Source organism: Mandrillus leucophaeus, unplaced genomic scaffold (genome assembly GCF_000951045.1).
Source record: "Mandrillus leucophaeus isolate KB7577 unplaced genomic scaffold, Mleu.le_1.0 Scaffold520, whole genome shotgun sequence".
In the NCBI taxonomy this organism is placed as follows: domain Eukaryota; kingdom Metazoa; phylum Chordata; class Mammalia; order Primates; family Cercopithecidae; genus Mandrillus; species Mandrillus leucophaeus.
This window is the reverse complement of record NW_012105587.1, coordinates 1,081,241-1,092,849: the sequence shown is the minus strand read 5'-3', so window position 1 is coordinate 1,092,849 and position 11,609 is coordinate 1,081,241. Positions and strand designations below refer to the sequence as shown.

At 40.0% G+C, this 11,609-nt stretch overlaps 1 protein-coding gene across 1 annotated transcript in view; it reads left to right on the top strand.

Moving 5' to 3' along the window:
• The first annotated feature begins 956 nt into the window (after positions 1–956).
• GPR180 (G protein-coupled receptor 180) overlaps positions 957–11,609 on the top strand; it is a 35,074-nt gene continuing 24,421 nt past the window's right edge. The window contains exons 1-2 of the mRNA XM_011996647.1: positions 957–1,423; positions 5,359–5,517. Coding sequence (XP_011852037.1) covers positions 1,279–1,423; positions 5,359–5,517 — 304 coding nt within the window. The 5' untranslated portion in view covers positions 957–1,278. The remainder of the gene's footprint in view (positions 1,424–5,358; positions 5,518–11,609) is intronic.

Genomic DNA, 11,609 nt, shown 5'->3' with positions numbered 1-11,609 from the left:
AAAAAAAAAAAAAAAAGTATAGTCGCTGATCAGCTGGAGCTGACAGTAGAGGCGGAGATTTCAGACACGTGAATGGATACTTACAGTACAGTGACTGAGCGCTCTGATAGGGAAGTAAGGGATTCTGGTGCCAGGGGCAGCTACTACAGACTTAGGGGTTTGAGAAAGGCTTCTTAAAGTGCCTTAGGAAGGAGGAATAAAGGAGGAAAAGGAAGGTGAAGAGGTCCAGTATTGGAATAAGCAGAAGTATTCCAGCCAGAGGGATCAGGGAGTGATAAGGCCTAGAAGGGAGAACTTGGGAGTGTTCAGGAAACCGACGGCGGTGAGGATGGAGATGAGAAAAAAAATGGACATTTGAGAGGCTGGAGAGCCATGAGAATCTTTTGCAGCAAATTGTTTCCTACAGCTTTTCTGTGCCTGTAGGATAGAGATGGACTGTAGCCAATTAGAATGAAGACTGTAAAGACGGTCTTTGCCATAGGCCAAGAAAGTGATGAACGGCGTAGGACTGTGGTGGCTGCTTCCCACCCTCACCAGAAGAGGGGCTACTCCACACTTGTAATTGAATTGATTGAATGGGGGCTATGGGCGGCTACAATTCCCAGCGGTCTGGTCTGCGGGCCGCGGGGCGCGGGGCGCGGGGGGCGGAGAATAATAAAAGTCTAGAAGCCAGAGAACCTAGGAGGTAAAAATCGACTGGAGATGCCAAGAGAAGTCATGCGTTAAACTGTGGTCTTGCGGACCTAAGTGTCTTTGAGGCATTAAATCAGACACGTCCTGTCGGTTATACAGGCGCCGAGGAAGAAAAGCTGCATAAGAACACGATTTTTTCTTTGCGGGATGGTTTTTCTCTCTCGACCAGAGACAGTCCTGTCCTGTGTTATCTTAAGTTTTTCCGAATCTCACATGCCCCTCGAAGGCCAAGCGGACTCGTGCCAGGGCGCCCGCGCATGCTCAGTAGCAAGACGTGCTAGGCGATGAGGGAGATGAGTTTTCCGTAACCTGAAGCAACATCCTACTGATTCCTCATTAAAGAAAAAGGCGGGAACTAGTCAAAAGCCGGGGAGTGATGGGACGCTCGGATCTGCGCGTCCCGCCCATTTCGGCCTCTGATTGGTGAATGTCTTTGGCTCGTGGCAGAGCAGCCCGCCTCATTGGTTCTCAGGCTCCAGAGCCGCAGGTCTCCGGCGCCGACCCCGCCTCCCCCAGCTGCCGACGTGGGGCGGGCAGCCGCGGGTAGTTGGGTGCCGAGGCGTCGGTGAGGAGCGGGAGACGGGCATGGGGGGGCTGCGGCTGCTGGCGGTGGCCCTCACGTGCTGCTGGTGGCCGCAGGGCAGCCAGGGTAAGACCCTGCGGGGCAGCTTCAGCAGCACCGCGGCCCAGGACGCCCAGGGCCAGCGCATCGGCCACTTCGAGTTCCATGGTAGGTCTGGGGGCGGGGAGAGGGATGAAGGCGCGCTGGCCCATCCCGCCGGCGGGGTCCGCGGGCCGCTCCTCCCCGGCTCCTCCCCGCCACGTTGGGCGAGGCCGGCGACTTCCCCAGCCTCACCTGGACCTCCTGCGTCGCTGCAGCTGCCGGGAATAGTGGGATGCATTCCTTGCCAACCCCGCTGGTGCGGCTTCCCAGCCCAAGGCAGCGGCCTCCCGCCACTAGTGATCGTGTTCCGCACCTGAAAGCCGGTTTCCATTTCCCCAACCCTCTCCTTGCAGGCGAATGTGCAAATGACTGGTCGGCCGCATCTTTCCAGATCCTTCCCCCAGAGAAGCACGTTTGCTCCTTCCTGTCTCGGCCGCACTGTGTACACTGACGTACGGGAGAATTTAAGACTAGAAACTTAAATTTCCTTTTTTTTTTTTTTTTAAGATCAATTTGCTGAGACCTGCTTGCAGCACAGTGGTTTTGGAAACCAAGTAAAACACTTGATAATGTAGTTGTCATATTGAACAGTTTGGTTAATTGGCTACTAGTGCAGTAGATTTACTGTGGGCGGTAAGGCCTAGAATTAGGCTGATGAAAAAGCATGTAAGTAGCGCTCTGGAAGCTCCCTACTTTGTGTTCTGTGTGGCTCTTCTGAAATCAGAGCTGCATTTGATTATTACCTTTTGATCTTCCTCAGATATCAGTAATTATTCCTTCAATAAATGAATTTGCAATTCATTCCAATTTTGGTCTCATTTGCACCCTCACAATTTAAGTGTTTTTCTTGGTACTGTCAATTTGACTAGTGCTGTATTTCAAATAATTATTTGCCTGGACGACATTAGGAACTTTGATTTGTACAGTCTTAAGCATTAAAAGATGCAACGTTGAACATCAGAATATTGGCCTAGAAAATGTTCTTAAGAGAAGATAATAGAAACTAGGAACTACTTTGGTGAGAAAAGGAATTTAAAGTATTGAGAAATTACAGAATTGACAGAATAAAGGGAAGGGATCCTGAATTTTTTTTTTTTTTTGAAGTTTTTAAGATACCTAAGAAAAGGAGTTCAGCAACCCAGTTTTTCATAATCCAATGTGGAATATATTTTGGGTGAATGAAGAAGAAACACTAGAAACAATTTTATTATTTTTTGGTCACATTTTGAGTTTCTCAATCAACGGACTGTAACCATACTTTGAGTATTGACAGCCACTGTCTTAAATGGCACAATGTGGACAGTGTTGGAAAATCTGGGATATATAGAAGACATGGGTTATTACTTAGGACCAGCAGAGAGACTTGGACTTCCTCATAGTTCATGATGATCATCTGGTAAACGTGGAGGAGAAACATGTACTAAATTCGGATTTCTCAAGACAGATTGGGGATAAGGTGTTTCAAGTACATTCATTCTCTTTCATATGTATAAAATCATATATAGTTATTACCAATTTTCATGAATCCCAATTCAGTAAAATAATAATGCAAAAACTATACTGAAATAATCAACTGTAACTCAGAATGCAATTTACAGTGTTAATTGGGCCTCAGAGTCACTTTTAAGACTGTTCAAAATATGTAAGAGATTTTCACATTATTTGATATATACACTGTATATTTAAATATATTTAAAATGTTTGATAAAAGTGGTAATTATAGTAACAAAAGCATAGAAAAAAAAATTTCCAGGAGAACAGAAGATCTTAAAATGAAAAATAGTCTCCTGTCTTAGCTCTTTTCACCCAGAATCCTTTTCCTTAGAGGCACTAACTTATTGCCATTTCTGTTCTGGGCCTTAAATGTAGTTGATGTGTGCAACCAGGTTCATTCTGTATTCATCTTACAACATATATTATTCTGAAAGTTCTTTTTTTAAAAAAAGAAGCCAGACTCGGTGGGTGGCTCATGCCTGTAATCCCAGCACTTTGGGAGCAGAGGTGGGCAGATCACTTGAGATCAGGAGTTCAATACCAACCTGGCAGCCGGGCGCGGTGGCTCATGCCTGTAATCCCAGCACTTTGGGAGGCTGAGGTGGGCAGATCACCTGAGGTCAGGAGTTAAAGACCAGCCTGGCCATCATAGTGAAACCCGTCTCTACAAAAATACAAAAATTAGCCGGGCATGATGGCAGGTGTCTGTAATCCCAGCTACTTGGGAGGCTGAGGTAGGAGAATCGCTTGAACCGGGGAGATGGAGGTTGCAGTGAGCTGAGATCGTGCCATTGCACTCCATCCTGGGCAATAGAGCAAGACTTTGTCTCAAAAAATTTTTTAAAAAAAAGACCAACCTGGCCAACATGGTGAAACCCTGTCTCTACTAAAAATACAAAAATTAGCTGGATGTGGTGATGCTGGGTGTGGTGGCACATGCCTGTAATCCCAGCAACTCCTACTTAGGAAGCTAAGGCAGCAGAATCGCTTGAACCTGGGAGGTAGAGATTGCAGTGAGTGGAGATTGTGCCACTGCACTCCAGCCTGAGTGACAGAGTAACACTGGCCCAAAAAAGAGTGTTGTTCTGTCACCCAGACTGGAGCGCAGTGGTGTAATCAAAGCTTACTGCAGCCTCAGATTCCCAGGCTAAAGCCATCCTCCCATCTCAGCCTTTCGAGTAGCTGAGACTACAGGCTCAGCCACCAAGCCTAGATAATTTTTTTTTTTTTTTAATAGCAACAGGATCTCACTTTGTTTCCCAGGCTGGTCTCAAACTCTTGGACTGGTGATCCTCCCACCTTGACCTCCTAAAGGTGCTGGGATTATGGGTGTGGCCACTGTGCCCAGCCCTTGAAAGTTCTTTTGTAAAAGTCATAGATACCAAATTTTGTTTTAGATATAATGTGTCTACTCCAGAACACATACATTTAAACTTTCCTGCTATTAGCTATGTTTATTTTTTATATTAAGAGTATAATTAAACATTAACACCTATGTCATACTGAAAAACAGAAACTTTGGTGGGACTTTATTTTAATTTTTAATTTTAATTTTAATTTTTTCTTTTATTATACTTTAAGTTCTAGAGGACATGTGCACAACGTGCAGATTTGTTACATATGTATACATGTGCCATGTTGGTTTGCTGCACCCATTAACTTGTCATTTACATTGGGTATATCTCCTAATGCTATGTCTCCCCTCTCCCCTCACCCCACGACAGGCCCTGGTGTATGGTGTTCCCCACCCTGGGTCCAAATGTTCTCTCTTTGTTCAATTCCCACCTATGAGTGAGAACATGTGCTGTCCTTGCGATAGTTTGCTCAGAATGATGGTTTCCAGCTTCATCTATGTCGCTACAAAGGACATGAACTCATCCTTTTTTTATGGCTGCATAGTATTCCATGGTGTGTATGTGCCATATTTTCTTAATCCAGTCTATCATTGATGGACATACGGGTTGGTTCCAAGTCATTGCTATTGTGAATAGTGCTGCAATAAACATGCGTGTGCTTGTGTCTTTGTAGCAGCAATGATTTATAATCCTTTGGGTATATACTCAGTAATGGGATGGCTGGGTCAAATGATATTTCTAGTTCTAGATCCTTGAGGAATTGCCACACTGTCTTCTACAGTGGTTGAACTAGTTTACAGTCCTGGTGGGACATTTCTATAGATTATGAATAAAATGTAAAACAAGTGGTTGTAAAGTGAGGCAAAAATTGTAATACAGTGAATTGTCCAAATACCCTAGATATTTGCTGTTTATTGAGTGAAATATTATCAGTTATCAGCTGAATTTCAAGGAAATACCACACGTTCATTTGAATAATCTCTTGCTTCTAAATGTGGTGTTCATTCTGATGTGATTTACCTAGTTAAGCGAGATTTAAGAAGAATTGTGCTTTTTAAATTTCCATTTTGGTAAGTAGAGGTGTTGAGTTGTCCTCATGTCTCAGTTTCATATAAGACCAAACTAGTTGATAATTTTTGTTTTAATGTCAAGGTGACCATGCTCTTCTGTGTGTCAGAATCAACAACATAGCAGTAGCTGTTGGAAAAGAAGCTAAACTCTACCTGTTCCAAGCCCAGGAATGGCTAAAGCTACAGCAAAGCAGTCATGGTTATAGCTGTAGTGAAAAATTATCCAAAGCTCAGTTGACAAGTGAGTATATCCTTTTTTCTTTGATCATTAGATATAGTTTTTTTCCTCCTAATGTTGAAATACAGTACCATATGTACATATGTTACATCGCACGGTGATGACACTTTGTCTAGTACATTTTAAGCTGAGTTTTAACAATGCCTTTCCCTTCTTTATCATTTTTGAAAAATGAAAATCCAGATAATTTATATAGGAGTCCTTTCTTTCATTCAGACTCCTTACAGTTTGCATAATTTATGCCAATATGGAAAATATATTTTGACCCAGTGGCAGCATGGAATGAATGGTAACATTCGTTGAATGCTAATTATCTGCCAGCACTGAGCTAAATGCCAAACATGTATTATTTTAGTTAATCGGATAATTTAGCTCAAGTGATGCTATTTCCCAACATGTCATTTGAACATGAGACTTAGTTACATGGTGATACAAAATGTCACTTTGACAGCTAGGCACAGTGGCTCACGCCTGTAATCTCAGCACTTGGGAAGGCCAAGGTGGGCGGATCACCTGAGGTTGGGAGCTTGAGACCAGCCTGGCCAACATGATGAAACCCCGTCTCTACTGAAAATACAAAAAAAAAATTAGGTGTGATGGCACACACCTGTAGTCCCAGCTACTTGGCAGGCTGAGGCATGAGAATTGCTTGAAACTGGGAGGCAGAGGTTGCAGTGAGCCGAGATCACACCACTGCACTCCAGCCTGGGTGACAGAGTGAGACTTTGTCTCAAAAAAAAAAAAAAGTCTCTTTGAGCTGTACCAGCACCACATCATTTGTATACTTCTGGTTTGCCTCTAGAGAGGCTGTACTTTTAAAATCCTAATCTAGTGGCTTAAATCTGTGATCCCATTCATTCTCATCAACATTGTCCTGTGCATTAGAGTGCTAGCCATCCAGAGTGAGTGAAAGTTTTTTTAAATATGGAAATGAAGAACGTGTGCCATTGTTTCCATTTTGCACCTTGCAAGTTAATTAGGTGTAGGAGACGTTAGAAATTTGAAGCATCCAAATGCTTCAAATTTGGGAATTATTCTTCCCTCTTTCCCATTATTATTCAGGGGCTCATCCATATATGGAACATGGTAGTCTCCTCTTAGCCTAGTCTAGCGAAACGTTCATTTCTAAACATCCAGTCTTTATCTTATCAGCTGTCTGATTCCCTCATAAGGCAACTAGTTAGAACAGTGAAAAACGCAGAGGTCCCCAATCCTTGCCACCCATTGTGGGGATCTTTAATGTAGATTTGTGAGCTGACATTGTGAGAAGATAGTATCCTGAAGATGAATGATTGGATTCAACTATAAAAGAGACAATTACATACACTTATTTACTTTGACCCTGAATTCAAAACTTATCTGGGAAATATATGCAGATTCTCATGATTAGTTATCTCTTCCTTTCTCTGCCAATTTGCTCATCTAAGTGTTCCACGTATGTATGAAAGGTCATGTCCTTCAGTTCCCGATTCCTCTGGTGTCTAAACTGAACTCACCATCTTCCCCATCCAGACCTGGCCCTCTTCTGGTGTTCCCTGTTTTAAGAACTGGCACCACCCACCATCTAGTAAACAGTTGAGAAACCAAGGTGTCTTCTAATACTCCCCTCTTTGACCTTTCTACCTCCCCATCCATCAGTTAAGTCTTGAGGTTTTACTTTTAAATATCTCTTGAAATCATCTTGCCTTTGCTATTTCAGCAGTCTCCTACCTGGCTATTCTATAGCCATGCTGGTCTCCCTTCTGTAACTAGATGTTTCTAAATAGCAGATATGGTTATGTTACAATCACTTCCTCACCACACCCTTAAAATAAATGGTTTCCCTTAACCTGACCAGCAAAGCCGTTTCCCTTAACCTGTCCAGGCCTCCTTAACCTGACCAGCAAAGCCATTGTAGACTGGCTGCTGCTTACCTCTCCATTTTATCTCAGGGCATTGCCCCACTCACTGCATTTTATTTCAGTGCTACCTTGAGCCTTTGCATAAGCTTTTTCCTCTTCAGCCTCCCTGCTGGCTCCTCCCTCGATTAAGTTAACACCTAAGTTTTTATAGCCTCTTGCTTTCCTACATAGCACTTACTATAGTTACCACTTTCCATTGTATTTATTTGTTATAAAATCAGTCAATGAGAGCAGTAGGGCTCTTTTGGTGTGTTCATTCACTGAGTGCTTCCACTGTTTCATGTACTATGCTAGGTACTGGTGATAGATTAGTGACCAAAATGTCCTTAAGGCTGGTGGCGGTTACCAGAATGAATCAGATCAGTGTGAATAAATGTAAAATTGCTATTTTGATAAGCCCTATGAATGCCGATTATATGGCACTATGAGAATGAGAATTTATCGTACCTTGGTGCTTAGTTAAGTTTTTACTAAGTATTGTAGAATGAATAGTCGTAGACCTTAGTGTTTAAGGGCTTTTTGTTAGGTAGGTTGTTTGCTTTTTGCGTTTGACATCTCAAAGACTTTTTCTGTCTCCAACAAAAACTTATTAGGCAGTTTAAAGCTTTGAGCGATAGAAATATTGATTTGTTCTCTTGTATCACATAGTCAGTATTATACTATATACTTTATACACTTAAAAACATCATTTCTGTATGAGTCATATTCCTGTATTCCCAGAACTTCTATATGCCGGGAGACAGTGTGGTGCAATGGGAAGACCACAAAACTGAGAATCACTGCTAGTGATTTATAGCAAGAACTCGTTATCTTTGAACCCTATTTTACTTATCTGTACAACAAGCAAGTTGACTAGGTTTCCCTAAGGTTCATAATAGTTCCAAAATGCTGCCATTCTCATTATAACTGTTAAGGATGGAGTTACTTATGTATAGGACTACAACTTAACAAAACCTTCTGCTGTTGTTTCTTTTTCTATTTTCTCTTTCTTTTCCCTGTTCTGTTGAGTGCAGAAGTATTCTTTGAAATTGTGGAATGAAAGATATCAGGAAACAGGAATTTTAGAGGAGTGAAGGTTGTTTTGTCAAATTTTGGGGCCTAAAATAAATTTAATACTGATTTCTACGTATATATACTTCACCAGTTTTTTTTCCAATAACAAAATCCAAATCTTAAGTCTCTTCTATATATTAGTTGTCATATTTATGGTATGTTATTTAGGAGCTTAGATACATTTAAACAAAAAGCATATCTTTAAATTCATGATGTAATAGTAACACATATTTAAGAATAATTCCTTATAGCAAGTGCTTTTCTTAGCTATTAATGAGACTTAAGAGTTAACAGCCTTTCACCTATTTGGTAATGAACTCAGTAACTCTGCCCAGCTCCTACGTAAAACCCTGCCACTGCTGTGTGCTATGAAAGGACTAGCAGATTCGAAAAATCTCAACGTTGAATGTTGCTTGACTCTCCCAAATTAATGTTTTGAGAAATTATTTTTCAATCATCTCTTTGTTCTGTCATAAAAATCTGATTTAAAAAATACTAAAAACTATTTTGTAGATTTTTCAAGCAAGCAAACAAGACATTTAAAAGCACTGAAAATGATGAGTTTATGTATTTCTATCTAAACAAGGAGATTCGGAGGAATTTTCTATCAGATTATAGGAGCTAAATATAATATTGTATACAAAACATTTCAGTGTTGTCTTTTTACATGTTATGCATATGATTCCTTTTGTAGTTTGATATATTTTGTAAATCATTTAAAGGTGTTAGTATTTTATTGTGTGTTTTGGTTAACAGTATTCATTTCCTTTTATAATATGATTGGACAATTAGCTATTCAGCACCATTCTCAGCAGTTCAAGTTTTGTTAATATTTGAGGTACTAATTACACCAGCATAGAATATGCATGCTGTGCTGTAGTCTTTTGTCTCGGAAACAATGAACACACGGTTTTGTCAAGAGGCTTGTTTCCCAGGCTTGCTGAAAAGACAGCAAGACAAAAACTAAAGGCCAGTATCACTTTTTGAAGCACACTTTTATTTCTGCTTGAAGTAAATCCACATAATTTAAAATGAAACATCAAAAGTATATTGGTAAAAGTGTGGTTTTTAAATATTTTATCTAAGAGAAAAAGTGCAAATGATAAAAACAGCAACACAGCAGAGCCTTTATATAATGAGGTCCAGATTATATAATTGCACATTGCACATTTAAACAGTCTTATTTCTGAATCATTTATTGAGCATTTATTAAATTCTTCCTAAAAGTCTTCCAATATTTAACAGAGACTAGAGTCTTTGCTACATTTTTCCGGAAGCTGTATGGTTTTTGTTTGTTTGTTTTTTAAAAAGGTAGTTTAAATGTCAGCTAACTTACAGTGGCCAAAAAAGCAATGTCATAGTGGTGTTAATCAAATCCTCTTGTTCAATTTAACTACCAATGAATGAAATTCCCAGTTGTACAGTCCAAGTCCTCAAAATTCAAATCCTGACTACATCTGTATCTCATTCATGAAGACCACCTATAAATAACATTTTTCCAACTTTCCACTAGGAAAATTTCCCAACATACAGAAAAGATGAAATTATAATACAACCAGCATCTGTATATCCTCTGCTTAGACTCAATAATTGTTAATATTTTATTAAATTTGCTTTATGTCTACATGTATGTGATTTTTGTTTTAATTGAACCTTGTGAAAATAAGCAGCAGGTATCACAGTTTTCTCCTCCATACCTAAGCATACATCTTCTAAGAGTAAAGAAATTCATCTGTTTAACTGTCCTACACCTAAGAAAATTAATAATTTTATAATGTCCTCTGAAATCTATTCCATACACAAATTTCTGGTTACCTCGAGAAATGTCTTTTATTTATTAAAAAAAAATCTACAATTGAGAAAGAGATTAAGACTAATTTGTCCTTAAATATTGACATGTTATGGGGGCAAACTAGAGTTGGGAATTGGGTCCATCATAATACTGTTTTAAAAATACTTTGTGTAGAATCATTCTCTTTACATAACATTCCATCTGTTTTTCCTTTGCCCCTCACAAGAACTCAGAGCTAACAGGGAAGGTATCTTTATTTTACTATTGAAGAAACAAATTTAGAGAGGTTGTAAATTTATTTGCTGAGTCACAAGGCCAAGACTCACTCTTCTGACTCTACTCTTTTCGTTACACTCAGAACTTGAGACACTCCTCTCCTAGGCAGCTTCATGTTGTTGTTAGTCAGTGCCTCTTAGGTCAGGTCATATTCAGAAACTGCAATTACTTTGGCACCAACCTAATAGTCTTAGATCCAGAAAGAATCTTATACATCATTTTGTGTTTCTCAGAAGGGTGTGCCATTGGCATTTTAGGGGGAATAATTCTTTGCATGAGGTTCAGCATAGCCCCCCTCCAAGTATCTAACCAGCTATTGTGACAAAAAACGATCCCCTCATATTTTCAGAGGCCCTGGATGAAAGGAGATTACCCTGGATTGAGAACCACTTACTAATATAACCACCTTGTTTTAAAGAAAGGAAAAGCAGAATTGACATTTAGCAACTGCTCTGTGACAGATACCATGCTAGATGACTCACATAACTTAGTGCTTACATCAGCTCTTTGCTGTAGGTAGTATCTTCATTTTACAGATGAAGAAAATGAGTGTCATTGCTTATGTAACTTACCCAAGGTCACACAACAGGTAAGTATTGAAGCCAGGATTGAAACATACATCTGAATGATGCCACACACCCCCACCCCTGACTATATCATACTACTTCATATGGACCTGATCCAGTATAATAACTTCTACATTCCTGTAATTTCTATTTTTTCTGCTTTTTGTACCCTTTTAAAGAACAGCCAATCAGAAAAAGGTTTTGGAAAATCTTTTGAAAATACGTAGTTTTTAGATACAATGATTTCGTAAGTTGAATGCTCCATTTTAAATTTAACTCGAGTAATCTTCAAAAATGTCACTGTGATTGTTGCACAGCATTGTGGATGTGCTTAATGCCATAGACTGTACACTTTAAAATGGTTAAAATGATACATTTAGCATTGTATATATTTTACCACCACAATTTTTTTGAATGTCATTAACCCACCTGGAAACTGTGAAAATGCTGAAAATTAAAATTGAGAGTTTCAGCCGTCGAGACCAAGATGGTGGCGAGACTCAGCGC